General features: G+C 43.8%; 1 protein-coding gene across 1 annotated transcript in view; it reads left to right on the forward strand.

Moving 5' to 3' along the window:
* Positions 1 to 1,498: 1,498 nt before the first annotated feature.
* Positions 1,499 to 18,588, forward strand: part of LOC124146987 (ADAMTS-like protein 4) — a 285,075-nt gene continuing 267,985 nt past the window's right edge. The window contains exon 1 of the mRNA XM_048396889.1: positions 1,499 to 2,698. Within this exon, the coding sequence (XP_048252846.1) occupies positions 2,649 to 2,698 (50 nt within the window). The 5' untranslated portion in view covers positions 1,499 to 2,648. The remainder of the gene's footprint in view (positions 2,699 to 18,588) is intronic.

Raw genomic sequence — 18,588 nt, forward strand, 5'->3', positions numbered from 1 at the left:
ACCTATGTTAGATGATAGTGTGGTACAGCTACCCCGCTGCCCTATGACCTATGTTAGATGATAGTGTGGTACAGCTTCCCCGCTACCCTATGACCTATGTTAGATGATAGTGTGGTACAGCTACCCCATGACCTATGTTAGATGATAGTGTGGTACAGCTACTCCGCTACATGACCTATGTTAGATGATAGTGTGGTACAGCTACCCCGCTACCCTATGACCTATGTTAGATGATAGTGTGGTACAGCTACCCCGCTACCCTATGACCTATGTTAGATGATAGTGTGGTACAGCTACCCCATGACCTATGTTAGATGATAGTGTGGTACAGCTACCCCGCTACATGACCTATGTTAGATGATAGTGTGGTACAGCTACCCCGCTACCCTATGACCTATGTTAGATGATAGTGTGGTACAGCTACCCCATGACCTATGTTAGATGATAGTGTGGTATTTGGCTACAGCTCGTCATCATCCTAAGCCCCCTTTGGGCACTTCTCAATTCAACGAATTCACTAAAAGATACCTTCCGGGGAGTTGTGAGTGATGTGATTTGTGTTGAAGGCTGCTTAAATTTTTTTCCAGCAATATGTGTTTCACACGTTGTACCCATTTTGGGAATCGAACCCGGGCTATTGCGTAACGAGCGAACGCTTCAACCAAGGGTTACCCAGGCCGGGAGAGACAAACGATCGCAACATAGCTATGCATATGCACGTTTAGATATTAGGCCGCATGGTAAATAGACCACACGACGGTTTACAACATACAGATAGGTATTACTAGTCCTGCACAATGACCGTAGAATATATGTATTCTATGAAAAAACAACAATCTAGAAACGTATACAAAAGCAAATCTAGCCAGCTCTAGCTTGCTCTATTCAACAAAGGGAAAATTATTTTTATTTATAGTCGAAAAGGGTATTGTGTAATATAAGTTTCATAAACTAAATGTTAGCCTAAGGTATTACACGTGGAGAACTATAATTCAGAGTAAAAGGTTCTCACAAAACGATACACCCGACACCACAATGCGGCCATTCTGTGTGAGCCTCTCGGCAGATTCATCCTCGCAAAAAGAGTGAAATTGATACAAAAGATGGCACAGAAATGTTCCCAGTTATGCGATACAAGCGTTCATGCAAGTGTGGGGAACATTCACACAGTTTTGTGGTGTTTAACAACTGTATTTACCTTGCTGTCGCTAAGATTATCGTCCCCCTACGTCAGGGAAGCTATTTGAGAGGTCAGGCGATTGTGAATGAATATACAATTATGCTATAAAACCGAGCGTGAGAGAAAAGTGAAGAAAATCCAAGCGTATCATAAGTGTAAGCCAGAGCTGTGGAAATCGCGCTGTGCAGCCGACACGGGTTATGTAGATGGGTATATGAATCGTAAAGCAAAAATATCGGCAATTAAAATATAAAGGATTCTCTATCTATAGCGACCCTGTTGAAGTCATCAAATTTCACAACGTCTCGGATCCCATTGGTTCACACTGTCGTTTGCGGAGAGAAAAAATCGTCTTAGTCCACTGTATGATGCCTGCTAGCGCATACACGGAACGGATCGTCTGTCGGTGTTTTGGAATATGATTACACCTACGTTTTTTGTGGGGATGTGTTGTGTTATTATTAGTGTAGAGCTACGATACAGTGTGTGGAGAAATACATTTAATCAAGCTGTAGCTGTCGATAGTTGCTGTAGTGTTGACATTGGCAAAACACCTTCCCGTTTGAACTAACGTGTGTCCTGTGTTAATCACCTTCGCACAAATGATTTCCCTCTTTGAGTCGAAGCAGTGGGGGACAAATAGCCTAATTGGATTACCAGGTCAGTGGAATGTGTGTACAGCTATAATATCAAGTCTATCACAAGTTGGAAAGACCACAGCATATTTAAAGGGACAGGCCAAGGTTCAAGTGGCTGTTACCTATATGGTGTAAAAACAGCACTGGGTGTTTTCGCGGACCGTTAATAGAGAAATTGAAAGGGATTGTTGTTTAGCCTGGGTCGGTCGCTCGTGTATTGCATTAGTGGAGGGCGGGAGTCGAGTACGTTTCATTGGTCCACAAGCTATCCTATGTCCAGACGTTGGAGCCTCTCTGGGTCATGGCAGGTCAGCCAGTGATTGATTAAGTCACGGATCGATATTATTGATCTCCAGTACTGGATTATCGTGACTGGCTGACGGGGTAGAACCGGGGCGGACCGAGAGCTCGCCGATCATACCCACGTGTCTTGTTGACAACAGTGTGTGTAGGACACATCCAACTTGGTGTGAGCTGTCACACTGCTGGTCTCTCGGCCTTGGAGGTCGGAGTTGGAATACTTCCGTAATTGTTCAATTGTTTCCATCATATATTTACTGCCTCAGCTGTTGTTAGCAACCTCACCTGGAATACCTTGTCTGCAGCAGCGAATTAAGATGTCTCACCCGTCGTCTGTGAATTGACTGAGCGAGCAGACGACCTTTTTCTGGAAGAGTGGAAATTGACGTTGTGGGGACACCCGAGGTTACTCGGCGTGGGTTTTCTGTACTGGATTTGTTTGATGCATTTCAATTTAACGCTGACACGAGCTGACGACGGCATAATTCGGCGCCCGGATACATTGATATAAATGTCATAGCTGAAAAAACATGTCAACATCATTCCACAGTATCGCGGACACCATGACAGCCCAGTACAGGTAAGCTCTGTTTCTTTTCTACATTTCATCTCCAGGGAATTAAATCTGCAATAATGAACCGTTATATGTTAATCCTATGAAAATTCGTTCTTTTTTCATTTTGTTTGAACATCACATACAACATCAAACGAGTCTTTGTTGCGTAATAAAACCCGATCATATTCATCAATCTTTGAAGCAATCTACGAAGCAGTAATGTGAATATGATGCGTTGGCAGAAGCTAGCGAGGAGTGAACGTTTTTTCGGCTATGTATAGCTAAGCCTGTTGGTGGTGTACTGTGTATTGTTGTGTGGTAGCGGGAATATGTTCCCTGTCGTCTGCTACTCAATGAAGTGCAGTTCTTAAAAGGGCGGCAAGGCTACTAGCTGATTCCGTGTCGAAGTTCTATGAACCACAATCTGAATACCGACATTGAGACATATGCATTCCAAAGGGTTCAGATGGGATGGAGGGGTGGAATTAAGTTTCCAATAATCTCTCTCTCTCTCTCTCTCTCTCTCTCTCTCTCTCTCTCTCTCTCTCTCCTGGAGTATTTAAATATCAGGCATTCTGAATACTGTGTCTATTGTCTAGCAGAAGTGCAAGGTTTATAAATACTCGAGAGAATTGCCATTGCCATAAACTTTAGGCCTTGCGTATTTTGGCAATCTATCTTAAATCTCGGTATTCTTCTATCTCCTAATAATACAGGATTATTTACTTGTCAATATATAACCGTACTACAAACTATTCTTGATACGCAAGAATATAACAGTTACAAAGTGCTTGTTATAAACACTCGTACATCACGTGACTGAATATACTCACCTGTCGTGGTTGAGTGTTTGTTTCATCAGATACCACAGTGATATATCTATCAATGTTCATATGTCACCTAGCAAATAGCTAACACACGTCTATTAAACATTTCAATATTCAAATCAAATTATAACACTTAAAAACATCAATTACCTACACGTACCTACCTAGCACTTACACATATTTTAGATGTGTGTCCTGATACATCTGTTTGGACCAGGAGTCCAGAACGTATCCAATCTTAAATCAATTTGTCACGCGATTTGAATAATAATTCAAGGTACACCCTTCAAATGGGAAATGTCGCATACCAACATACCATAAAGTAGGCATACAGCGCAAGGATATAGAGCCCCTCTACTTCATTGTAAGCTGTTTAACAGCCGTGTGGGCTGCAGATAGTGCTGAAACTGTGGCCCTCGTCGTTTAATCGTTGGACAAAACACAATGTCGTAAATGTCTGCAAGTAGTCCCAGATCAGATGTAGCGGACATGAAACATCTTCCATGTTAGCGTCCATAAATTGATTCTCACAGCTTGGCCTCGAGAGTTGTGTAAATTATTGTCTTCACGGCATGTCTTATTGGGATTATAATTGATGTGCAGCGTTTGTTTCAATGTAACTCCATCCCTGTTTAGGACGGTGTTGAAGTGATTACATAGATGGTTTGCGTTCCCTCATATATGCCGTCATATAGCGTCTAGCCCGTGTTCCGCTTGACTAGGAGTTCCAAAATAGGCTTAGGTGACATACACATACTCAAGTCAAATATAAATATACCACAGCGATCTTTTTTCAACCCCAAGGCCTGGGGTTCGTTCCGATATATCTTCGTCTTCTTGATTGCCATGTCACTTACACCTATTGCTGTATACGTTGGTCCTGTTTGATATATACAACTCAGAGAAGTTAAAAAACATCCGAAGAATCGACTGCTCTTTAACTTCTTTTGAGTAGTATATATCCCCACGTGTTATTTTGCTCCAGTCAATGTCCCTGGCGTTGAGTTAGTTGTGTTGTTCCGCCTATTGCATATGTGTACACATAAGTACTCTGTTGGTTATATTCTACGGCGGTGGACTGAAGCCAACTCCATTGATTAATTATGTATTTAGTGATGAAAAATTGCAATTCTCTGAAACTATGAAATAGATCTCTCTTTCTGTGTGTGTGTGTCTCTCTCTCTCCCCCCTCTCTCTTTCTCTCCCTCTCTCTCCCCCCCCTCTTTCTCTCTCTCCCCTCTCTCTCTTTCTCTCTCTCTCTTCGCTTGAGTGCAATTTGAGTGAAATAACACAACGTACGCCTGAACTACTTTCCATCTACCCCAGTGACACGGTGGTTTTCAGAGAAAGATCATATAAATACATAATACATGCCTCTTTGTGTCAAATATCATTTACATCTTATCGAGTTGATGTGTTCATGGCGCAGACAAGAAAATAGAACTATCCCCTATTTATCCACGCATGTACTTGGAATCTAGATATGCGTACTGATGTGTCGATTCATGTTTGCACTGATGTGTCGATTCATGTTTGTACTGATGTGTCGATTCATTTTTTTACTGATGTGTCGATTCATGTTTGCACTGATGTGTCGATTCATGTTTGTACTGATGTGTCGATTCATGTTGCACTGATGTGTCGATTCATGTTTGCACTGATGTGTCGATTCATGTTTGCACTGATGTGTCGATTCATGTTTGTACTGATGTGTCGATTCATGTTTGCACTGATGTGTCGATTCATGTTTGCACTGATGTGTCGATTCATGTATGTGCTGATGTATCGATTCATGTTTGCACTGATGTGTCGATTCATGTTTGCACTGATGTGTCGATTCATGTATGTGCTGATGTATCGCTTCATGTATGTGCTGATGTATTGAGTCATGTGTGTACTGACGTATCGAGTCATGTGTGCACTGACGTATCGAGCCCAGCTCAAGCCATCTCCAGGGTATGGCGACACAACCAGTTGACGAACATGGTCTATAGTCAATTTCCTGTCCCGTTTACGAAAGCATATGATGCACTCTGCGCCGGACGTAATCTAACGCTCTCTCAGGCACAGCAATGTTGAGAAAAAATTATATATGTGTATAAGCACATATTTACCAACCCGCCGCGGACATTATTTTGTCGGATTTGACACCTGTCACCCTCCCATGTAAAATTCCCACATCCTATCTGCACAGTAACAATTTCCTCTGTCATGTAATATGAAAAGGATACAGCATTTTTTTCTAAAATCATAAATGCTACTTTCGAATTGCGCAATATTAATACTTAAGAAAGAAGTCGGCTGCATGTCAGGTACTCATATAAATCATCACTCTGAATGCTACCGCAGCCGTTACCTCACTGATATAAAACATACTGTGTGCCACACTTATCCACAAACATTGACTCACTAATACAAATGACCGCCTCCGTGGTCTAGTGGTAGAGCGTCCGCCCGGAGAGCGTTAGGTCCGGGGTTCGATCCCCAGCCGCGTCACACCAAAAGACGTAAAAAGATGGTACTTGTTGTTACCCTGTCTGGCGCTCGGCATTAAGTGGCTAAAACAATGACAGGTCGACTCGTTGTCAGTATGCTGTGTCTGAGTAGGGTATCCATGTTAAACTGCGGCATAGTATCTCAGAGCGTTAGCACGAATACAAGTACAGCGAATGCTGCATACGAGGGGTGGCTGAACAGTTCGGAGACTAGTGACGATGGACTGCCTTGGTGGAGTTGGTTGTTAATTATTTTTCAAAGTAATTCCCACCACTGTCCACACACTCCTGCCAATGATGCTGGATGAAGACTTCCTTCTGGGGGTGTATAAAACCCTGCACATCAGTAATGAAGTTATCATCATTGCATGCGATTGTCTGGCAGTTCATTCTTCAAGTTTGTCACAAGTTTGTGAATAAAGTTCATGTTTGCGTTTATCATCCTCAATACAGAGCCATGGGAATAGTTCTAATGCGTCTTGAGTAGATGTCGAGAAACCTTATAGCTTTTGGTTTGTTGAAATCTTTTACCAAATGTTTTGAAGAGTAAGTGAGTGAGTGAGTAAGTTTGGTTTTACGCCGCTTTTAGCAATATTCCAGCAATATCACGGCAGGGGACACCAGAAATGGTTTCACACATTGTACCTATGTGGGGAATAGAACCCGGGTCTTTGGCGTGACGAGCGAACGCTTTAACCACTAGGTTACCCCCAGCGCCCCCAGTTGCCTAAGAAGATGATCATAATATCCACCATTAATGGTCTGGCATTTCCGGAAGTGGTCGCAGGCTGACAGTGTTGGACCCAAGATGTATCCATGGTAACATCAAAATCAGTTGGGTCTTCTACAAGACCTGAACCGTTTCTGGAGCCTCGGAGCTAGCGTGCTGAATTTCGTTCCTTGTTCTCAACTTTCTCATCAGAGATGCGTACTATATTGGCTTTGTGACACGTCGATCACCCATAATCATATCATGTGAACCCGTGAAGATCCGGGGTAGAATAGGTCTTCAGCAACCCATGCTCACCGTAAAAGGCGACTATGCTTGTCGTAAGAGGCAACTAACGGGATCGGGTGGGCCGGCTCGCTGACTTGGTTGATGCATGTCATCGTATCCCAATTGCGTGGATCGATGCTCATGTCAATCACTGGATTGTCTGGTCCAGACTCGATTATTTACAGACCACCATCATATATTGCTGATCGCGGCGTTAAACAACAAACAAACAAATCATATCATGTATTTTGTAAAAAAGGTCCTCAGTGGTGTTAGTTGAAGGTCTTCCTCATTTGGATCTTCTTTGCGGCTCTCACTTCCTCTCCATGTCTCCGCTGCCCACCTCTAACACGTGACAAAGGAAGAAGCACCGCCCCTGCAGTTGACGCCATGTCCGCTGCTGGAGTTAGCCTATTCAGGTGGAGATACTTAATGACTGCTCGGTAGCCAATTTTATCCATTATCAACAGAGAATGCCTTGCCACTATGCTGCCTGCATAAATATGCTGCCTGGTTGTGTAGTTGGTTCAAATGCGGGCTGTAAGCAAGGAAAATTGTAAATCCATGCAAACTGTTAAGGGTTTACTTTCATCCTGCGTGGTTAGGCTCGGAACTTTTCAGCCACACCTCGAACGTTGTTTGCTTTGGCTACATTTTTGCACAGCTGCTGACGACGTTGTTCTGAGCGTTCAGCGACCCCTCTTTGTATAATCTGTCGTACGTTGTCCTGCTTTGTTTGGGGTTACACGCTTTCAAAAGGTCGTCATTGCAGTAACGCGACAATGTAAATGATTACCTATGCATCAAGGTGCCATGCTAAACAAACAGTCAAGTCACTGACCTGCTTTCAATGGGAATGACAGTTTACTAAAAAAATTCCAGTTACCTTAAATAAGGTACTGCAATCCAAAATAACTGAACTATGTGTACACAGCTCTCAGCATAATAGACGACACTAGTCTAACCCCATACATCCGAAACGACTGAATCAAATCCCATGTAGACCGTATACTCCTAATAGGCATACGCTAGTTGGTGGGAGGGTGTTGCGTTTAGATAGAGTTGCACCGAGACCTACCTGATGATCTATAGTTGTGTGGCCCCTGTCTCCTTGTCCTGGTGATCTACTGTCACCTTAGATCTCAGTATCTTATGTGAGTGTCTCCTTATCCTGTGATCTACTGTAACTTTAGATCTCATAGTCTTATGTGAGTGACTCCTTATCCTGTGATCTAATGTAACTTTAGATCACATAATCGTATGTGAGTGACTCCTTATCCTGTGATCTAATGTAACCTTAGATCACATAATTTTATGTGAGTGTCTCCTTCACCTGGAGATCTAATGTAACCTTAGATCACATAATCGTATGTGAGTGTCTCCTTATCCTGGAGATCTACTGTAACCTTAGATCTCATAGTCTTATGTGAGTGACTCCTTATCCTGTGATCTAATGTAACCTTAGATCACATAATCTTATGTGAGTGTCTCCTTCTCCTGGAGATCTACTGTAACCTTAGATCTCATAATCTTATGTGAGTGACTCCTTATCCTGTGATCTAATGTAACCTTAGATCACATAATCTAATGTGAGTGTCTCCTTCTCCTGGAGATCTAATGTAACCTTAGATCTCATAATCTTATGTGAGTGTCTCCTTATTCTGGACATCTAATGTAACCTTAGATCGCATGATCTTATGTGAATGACTACTTGTCCTGGAGATCTAATAATCTTAGATATCATAATCTTATGTGAGTGTCTCCTTATCCTGGAGATCTACTGTAACCTTAGATCGCATTATCTTATGTGAGTGTCTCCCTATCCTGGGACCCGTGAAGATCCGGGGTGGAATAGGTCTTCAGCAACCCATGCTTGCCGTAAGAGGCGACTAACGGGATCGAGTAGTCAGGCTCGCTGACTTGTTGATGCATGTCATCGATCCCAATTATTTGGATCGATGCTCATGATATTAATCACTGGATAGTCTGGTCCAGACTCGATTATTTACAGACCGCCGTCATATAGCTGGAATATTTCTGAGTGCGGCGTTAAATAACAAACCAACCAACCAACCTTATCCTGGAGACCTAATGTAACCTTAGATCGCATAATCTTATGTGAGTGCCCTTTGCCTCCTTATTCTGGAGACCTAATGTAACCTTTGATCTCATAATCTTATGTGAGTGTCTCCTTATTCTGGAGATCTAATGTAACCTTTGATCGCATAATCTTATGTGAGTGCCCTTTGCCTCCTTATCCTGGAGATCTTATATATAAGTTGCTACCATAACCTTACTTGAGTGACCCCTTTCTCCTTATCAATTTAGATCTACTATAAGTTGCTGCCATAGCCCTCATGGTCTGACCCTTCCCTCCTTATCCTGGAGACTTGGCCATGTCAGACACCCTTGGCACGACGATCGCAACAGGAAGAATCTGTTGTATTACTCAGGTTGAGCCTCAACGGACGTGCGACTCTGACGTGATAATGATGTTTTAATATCGACTACATATGTCGCCAGGATTTTGACAACGGGTAAAGAGTCCATAGATTTTCAGAGTAGTCATGAAGTCAGTTAGGAGGTGATCAGTGTGGCGACTTACGCAACACAAATTACGCGGCAAATCTGGAAACATAATGTTTCTCGACATTGTAAAATACAATGGTTAGCAGTCATTTCCCGCATATATATATATTAGAAACCTATGTTCATGGGTTCGAATCCCGGTTCGCCCCGATAAGGTTCCTAGGTTGTCAGCATCATACCCATGCTCGGGTTTCACCAAAGTGGTAAACGACGACGACCTCCATCACTTCGGTCTTTCCTCCCACATCAAGCTGACACACCTTTATACGTATGACTGGAATACTGTTCACTCACTCTGAATGTTCTAATTTCGATGCTAATTTGAGTCAAGTCATTCATTATCCACTTATGCAAAGTTTTTAAAGTTTATGAATTTGGCAGTTACTAATTACCCTAAATACACAGAAACACTTTCTCAGTTTGAGACGTCCAGGCCTTCGTCTGGGAACCTGCACCAGATTGTGGAGATCTTTTTTAACATACAACGAACATGACACGACTTGGTTTGAAGAGCAAGAATGCCACGTATTTTCACACCCACATCAGCACAATGTTGTCAGCTACTACAGACACGACGACGTCGACGGCAAGTTATCTTTAAGTCTGGAAGTAGCGGAGTAGACTGACACCGTGGACACGTCCCTCGCTGAAACACTTCAACTAGCTTTGCTCCAAGGCTGTACTGAAAGATAAGTCCAGGGATTTGTAGTAATTCTACCCTCCTAATAGGCAAGTCTAGATATGTGGACAGTACAAGGACTCCAGTCTCTTATAGGGACAACTTGTTCTTATTTATTTACATAATCTAGAAATTATGATTTAAACTAATATTATTGCATTGGAGACTTGTGCAAGTCTACACTTCACCCAAGGCTAGGACGGGCGGTTCTCCTGGCGACAAGCCTCAGACACAGACTGAGGTAGCCAGTTCATTACGGAACAGGGCACACTTGATTACCTCTTGCTGTGGCGTCGACCTCGGGCCGTTGACTGGAGTGACATGTTTAAGGTTTAGGATGGGTTACGAGGACCGGGTGGATTTTATAGCGGGTATAAGAGGGCCAAACAAACACATATTCGAGGTTTTCACATGTAGTGTCCATTAGACCTAGAGAGAGTGGCATCTCCGTGGAAAACGTCCCTCTCGGATCCCAGAGAAAATCGAATATGTGTCGAGTTATCCGTAGTCCGAGACAAGCGGTCATAGTGGCTATACAGATTCCATCGGGACCGTTAAATGACACTACAGCTACTGCGGCACAAAACTGGCACTAAATCGGCTCAATTTATACATATAGTCATATATTACATTATATGCATATAGTCATATCCAGTAATATATTACATTATATGCATATAGTCATATCCAGTAATATATTACATTATATGCATATAGTCATATCCAGTAATATATTACAATATATGCAATTAACTTGCCTTTGCATGTGCTTGTGAGGGGCGGTCGGGTAGCCTAGTGGTTAAAGCGTTCGCTCGTCGAGCCGAAGACCCGGGTTTGATTCCCTACATGGGTACAATGTGTGAAGCCCATTTCTGGTGTCCCCCGCCGTGACATTGCTGGAATATTGCTAAAAGCGGCGTAAAACCATACTCACTCACTCTCATGTGCTTGTGACGGGTGACACTGATTGGGCAGGATACTCTTACCTTTTCGCAAATGCCTGTTATCATCACTAATTAATAGTGAATTTTACAATGAACTCTGCATTTTGTAGAGATGTTTTTATTTACACACCATAATAATCTAAATATGACAGGTTGCGGGTGTATTATTAAAATTATTATTTATATCCGACAACACCCCGTGATAAAATTAGTTTGTTTGTTGTTAAACGCCGCACTCAGAAATATTCCAGCTATATGACGGAGGTCTGTAAATAATCGAGTCTGGACCAGAAAATCGATATCAGGAGCTTCGATCCACGTAATTGGGATACGACGACATGCATCAACCAAGTCAGCGAGCCTGCCCACCCGATCCCGTTAATCGCTTCTTACGACAAGCTTAGTCGCCTTTTACGGAAAGCATGGTTTGCTGGATCCTTATTCCAACCAGGATCTTCATGGGTCGTGTTTCAGTAGTAGTAGACTGGACTGAAATAAAAGGATTGAATCAATCAAAATAGTGAACAGCAAGTCTTCGCTCTACGCTTACAACTGCGTCCATTTAGTATGCAATGTCTATGTCGTATAGATACACACGATTTGTTGGCGCTGTGTTGTAATATAGCTCTACAGAACATACACATTCTCAGGAATTTCTCATCTCTGAATTGTCCCATTAGCTGCTGTTCCACCCCGGAGCTTCACGGGTCCCGTGATCAAGTTGTCTGATGACGGCCTTTCATCATGTCATATGATAATACTGACATATTTTATGTCACAGAAGGCGTGTTGATCGCATCGCCAGAGTGAGCTACTCATAAAACATGGACAGAACAGCCTGTCCACACCACCTTGAGCCCACTGCCATTCACTAATCAACAGGTGAGACAGGTATTTATGACCTCGTCGGCCTTGACCCTGTAACCATTACCCCAGTGACCTAAGAGCTCCTAACTGCGCTGTTTATAACAACTCGACCACGCACCCTCTTTACGGGTCCAAATTGACCGTGCCGATAGCGTGCCTATGCGTTCCTTACCCTGCAGTTTGTGTGACCATTCCCTAACACACAGTATGTTCTACAATGGAATAACATGGGTATAATTGGTAAACACATTTTTCGATGGATATTGAATGGTTGGGAAGTTAGAGAGCGAGTATGGTTTTACGCCGCGTATTCTAGCAATACCACGGCGGGGACACGAGAAATAGGCTTCACACATTGTACCATGTGGGTGATCGAGCCCTGACAGTTGGCGTGACGAGTGGTCGCTTTAACCCCTTGTCTTCACTATAGGTGATGTGAGGTGAAATGGGGATAAAAGTCGCGTTCAAGATTACAGCACTTATGAAGCGACGCGTATGTGTGTATGTGCATACCGGTTTTATAGTGATAGCCCACTGAGATACCACAGTTTAACATGGATACCCCACTCAGACACATATACTGACTCCCTTAATGCAAGTCAGGGGACACCTTGTGCCATCTTTTAACGTCATTTGGTTTGACGCGGCCGGGGATCGAACCACCGACCTATCGCTCTCCGATCAGACGCTCTATCCACTAGACCACGGGGAGGCCAGTCTTCACTGTCACAATACAATACATACAATGACAATAGCAGTTGTCAGCAAACCACCTATTTGAAGCAGATACGTGATAAATAAAGTGTTATAAATCATAAACCAATGCAATGGAGTTTGTGAGTGAGTGTGTTTAATACCGCCTTCAACAGTGTATCAGCTTGTCAATGTGGGAGGATATTATCGAGGTGTATCAGCAGCTGTAGCCCAGCACATCTTTCAGGATTCAAACACAGCACGTTTCAGCACCTTAGTCCATTGAGCCACCCCGTCTACCATCATGAACCGAACGATAGAACGGTAGTGAACGAATGCACTGATACACTGGTCAAAGCCGAAGTTGGGAAACTCCTTTGACTAAATAAAGCGACCCAACCCTTTCCATATCCAACAGAATTCTCTGCATAAAGCAGTCGATTGTACGATTCCGACTATATCATGAGCATGTGGTTATGAATCACTATCAAATAGTGATGATACCAGGTGTTCGCGAAAAGGTAAGCGTATCCTGCCCCGCCGGTGCCACCCGTCACAAACACATGCAAAGGCAAGTCAATTGTTCACCTGAAAAAACACGGGAAGATATGGTACAAGTCAAAATAGGAAAAGGATGCGTCAAATTTGGAAATGTCCTCCACATGTCTACCGAAAAAACCTGTTGAAAGCTTTATTGAGGCCTTGAATGTTGTAACCGTGATCAAACAACTTCTGAGCAAGAGTCGTATGACGCTGTGAAATCTTGGTAGGAAAAGCATGCTCGATTGTATCTCAAAGGTTGTGAAATGACATGGCCCTTGCTGGTATGTCATTAGGTCCGGGACACTGATACGTGGGTAAATAAACCACCTACTGTATACTCAGTAGTAGTGGTAAGGCGATACAATATGTCTACTGGTTAATTGTAATATGACCGGATCCGTTATGTATGTATATGGCCGATAAGAACGAAGTGGAGCACTATGGAGGTTCTTCTCCCCATTCATGTTGAGTCTGGAGTATTTATACACTTTTCAGAATTAAACCGATACGTCATAAGACAAAGTCTTGAATTAATCAACCATCATGAATCTCCTTAAGTTGTGACAGGTGTTTCGAACAAGTATGTGTCCTTCTAGATTATCTGAATGTGTTTTAATAAATATTATTAATATATATCAAATATACACATGTCAGACAGCGGTTGTCGCCATAAAACACTACCTTATCAACAAATCTGGTCATTTATATCAATCAGTGTCGCTAATCACCGCCCGACAACTCTCAGCTGGTAACTGCTTCAATTAGCGATATCCAGCTGTAGATGTTACACAGTGTATAGTCGTTGTATGGTTGATCGGGTCACACTTAAACCTGTAATCTATAAATAAACTAAGAGGGTTATCAGCCAGAGACATAGGGATTATTCCCGCCATTCTCAGAGATCCCGTCCTTCCAATGCATTGCACTCACTTAAGCACCTTAATTTGATTAATATGAGGAACGTGTGCCCACTGCAGTATGACAACAAGTATAGGTGCTCTGTATGTCCACAGACTGGCGCTCGCTGTAAGCCGCAATATGAATCCCCGCTTGCTGAGTGGGGAGAGGTGGAATCGTTAAAAATTGTCAGTCACTGACTACAGTTACATTTTCCGGACTAAAGAAAAATAAAATATTATAGAATTTAGTATGATAAATTCATGCTAAACTATGATAGATCATGCCCGACAATGGTATATTCATGCCAGACAATAATAGAGTCGTCCCGGAAACTGATATATTCAAGCTAAACTATTATTTTTCTATACGGGCTTTAAACAAACCTGATCTCAAATTCGAAACTGGGCAAGTAATCACATAAGCTAAAACTTAGTCTATGAATACATTTCTTTAAAATATTTTTTTCTTTTTTCTTCCAAAGAACCTTTCCTCTTCTGCTTTGTGGAATCAAGGAGACTAGACTTGGTTTATTTTTATCTAGATTTGCCTAGGTTTTCAATAAAATGACAAAACTAACAATCAGGCAAGTATCACGATATGCTGATTTCCAAACTTTACACGCTAATCCTGCACGTGACAAATAGCGCATCTCGAGTCATGGATCTATGACGTCACATGTGATGCGTTCATGAGCTACGATTCACACAACATACCAGTTTGGTCGTTTTGCGTCGAACCAATCTAACATTATCTTGAATATGAGTAATTCTTCATATATTAACCAACATGTTTGGTATTCACGTTTCTTTTCTCGGTGAGTATATATCAAAAACAAGATGGCGGCTATGATAGCATGGTGTTTGGTAACGATTTGAGGTTATGCTTGTAACCGAGTCACATACTTTCCCCGCCAGTTCCCTCTAATGTAACCTCCCACTCGACGCTGTGACATTCATTACAATCCGACCGCTAATTACCCAACGGAAGGTGTTACTGAGGGATGCCGAGGATTGTTTAGACTTGTTAGTTGGGCAATTAAGGCGACAGTACATGCACTTTGCTGACAGTGTTTACCAGCGTACACGGTGAAGTAAAACTATGAAATAATGTAAGTATTTACGTGAGTGAGTGGGTGTTTATTGCTTAACGCCGCATCTGTCATTTCGCGACGAGAAATCTATTTTTTATGTTAATGCCTTGACGTATATGGTATATAATTGTGGTAGTTATAGAAACGATTAATAATAATGCGATCTACTATGAAATATCAATATTCTTTTCATCATGGAATGATTTTAATGAATATGAAAGACGTCTATGTTGCTTTAAAGAAGCATTGATAACGGACGGCATCATACCAGCGACATGGCACTGAGGCAATGGACTTTGATATATATGTGTAATATGTCATTTCGAGTCATCTTAACACGACATGTTTATCTTATTCAAAGCAGGGGCGATGGAGTAGCCTAATGGTTAAAGCTTTCGCTCGTCACGCCGATGACCCGGGTTCGATTCCCGATATGGGTACAATGTGTGAAGCACATTTCTGGTGTCCCCGCTGTGATATTGCTGGAATATTGCTAAAAGCGGCGTAAAACCATACATACTCACTCACTCACTTACTCTTCAAAACATTTGGTAAAAGATTTCAACAAACCGAAAGCTATAAGGTTTCTCGACATTTACTCAAGACGCATTAGAACTATTCCCATGGCTCTGTATTGAGGGTGATAAACGCAAACATGAACTTTATTCTGGTCTTTTCTCTAATGTCACGACAGGGGATCTCGACGTCACATTTAATGATACGAACAGATGCCCCTAAATTCTGAACCGAACAAAGATCACCATCTTACCATTGACATCATATGAAACATTTCTGTATTGCTCTTGATGATGATAACGTCACAGCTGCTTCTGTATATCGTTCTCTAGTTTGTGCATGCATGTTGTTATTATTGACTGTATATATTCCGTCAGACGGTTTCCAATTTCCACATGCACTTGCCACTAGCGCGTCATACAACGGACCATTGAAAACGGAAAAGGATTTTCAAAATCAGCGAAATGACATTAGAATTAAATTTTAAATGTCATATTCATATTTTCAAATCTTTACTTTGATGTTTCATTTTTTTATGACCTTTTTCTATTATAGGGTTAATGAGATTGATCATTGAATGTATATGGTCTCTGTTGTACTGTTAGTTATTGTTAATCAACAAATCGCGAGGCGTTACGTGGTTGTTGCTGTTGAGATAGATACATTATGGCAACTTATTTGCATCTAAGTGGATTGCCTACATGTAACAACTATCTAACGTGGACCCGATGTTCACTAAACGTTTCAGCACTTTGCATTGGTGAAAACACAATTTGCACTTCTTCTTATGGTTGAACCTTTACGCGTACAACTTCAGGGCAATTCTAAGTGACTGAATGAGGGAATGTTAACACAGCAATGGGTATCATGCCCGAAGCATATCGTGGCGGTCAGATATTGCCGGCATCTGTTGGTTACAGTGTAACCATTGCATTCCTAGTTCATTGGACTCTTGCGACAAACACGGGATACCGGGGACCTAGTCTGTCCTACCGCCAGGGTGAGGTGGACACTTGCCTCAAACACGGGATACCGGGGACCTAGTCTGTCCTACCGCTAGGGTAAGGTGGACACTTGCCTCAAACACGGGATACCGGGGACCTAGTCTGTCCTACCGCCAGGGTAAGGTGGACTCTTGCGACAAACACGGGATACCGGGGACCTAGTCTGTCCTATACCGCCAGGGTGAGGTGGACTCTTGCCTCAAACACGGGATACCGGGGACCTAGTCTGTCCTATACCGCCAGGGTGAGGTGGACACTTGCCTCAAACACGGGATACCGGGGACCTAGTCTGTCCTATACCGCCAGGGTGAGGTGGACACTTGCCTCAAACACGGGATACCGGGGACCTAGTCTGTCCTATACCGCCAGGGTGAGGTGGACACTTGCGACAAACACGGGATACCGGGGACCTAGTCTGTCTTACCGCCAGGGTAAGGTGGACTCTTGCGACAAACACGGGATACCGGGGACCTAGTCTGTCCTACCGCCAGGGTAAGGTGGACACTTGCCTCAAACACGGGATACCGGGGACCTAGTCTGTCCTACCGCCAGGGTGAGGTGGACACTTGCCTCAAACACGGGATACCGGGGACCTAGTCTGTCCTACCGCCAGGGTGAGGTGGACACTTGCCTCAAACACGGGATACCGGGGACCTAGTCTGTCCTACCGCCAGGGTAAGGTGGACACTTGCCTCAAACACGGGATACCGGGGACCTAGTCTGTCCTACCGCCAGGGTAAGGTGGACACTTGCGACAAACACGGGATACCGGGGACCTAGTCTGTCCTATACCGCCAGGGTAAGGTGGACTCTTGCGACAAACACGGGATACCGGGGACCTAGTCTGTCCTATACCGCCAGGGTAAGGTGGACTCTTGCCTCAAACACGGGATACCGGGGACCTAGTCTGTCCTACCGCCAGGGTGAGGTGGACACTTGCCTCAAACACGGGATACCGGGGACCTAGTCTGTCCTACCGCCAGGGTGAGGTGGACACTTGCCTCAAACACGGGATACCGGGGACCTAGTCTGTCCTACCGCTAGGGTAAGGTGGACTCTTGCCTCAAACACGGGATACCGGGGACCTAGTCTGTCCTACCGCCAGGGTAAGGTGGACTCTTGCGACAAACACGGGATACCGGGGACCTAGTCTGTCCTACCGCCAGGGTAAGGTGGACACTTGCCTCAAACACGGGATACCGGGGACCTAGTCTGTCCTACCGCTAGGGTAAGGTGGACTCTTGCCTCAAACACGGGATACCGGGGACCTAGTCTGTCCTACCGCCAGGGTAAGGTGGACTCTTGCGACAAACACGGGATACCGGGGACCTAGTCTGTCCTACCGCCAGGGTAAGGTGGACACTTGCCTCAAACACGGGATACCGGGGACCTAGTCTGTCCTACCGCCAGGGTGAGGTGGACACTTGCCTCAAACACGGGATACCGGGGACCTAGTCTGTCCTACCGCTAGGGTAAGGTGGACTCTTGCCTCAAACACGGGATACCGGGGACCTAGTCTGTCCTACCGCCAGGGTAAGGTGGACTCTTGCGACAAACACGGGATACCGGGGACCTAGTCTGTCCTATACCGCCAGGGTAAGGTGGACACTTACCTCAAACACGGGATACCGGGGACCTAGTCTGTCCTACCGCCAGGGTGAGGTGGACACTTGCGACAAACACGGGATACCGGGGACCTAGTCTGTCTTACCACCAGGGTGAGGTGGACACTTGCGACAAACACGGGATACCGGGGACCTAGTCTGTCTT

Source organism: Haliotis rufescens, unplaced genomic scaffold (genome assembly GCF_023055435.1).
Source record: "Haliotis rufescens isolate VD_foot unplaced genomic scaffold, xgHalRufe1.0.p SCAF_1, whole genome shotgun sequence".
Classification (NCBI taxonomy): Eukaryota; Metazoa; Mollusca; class Gastropoda; order Lepetellida; family Haliotidae; genus Haliotis; species Haliotis rufescens.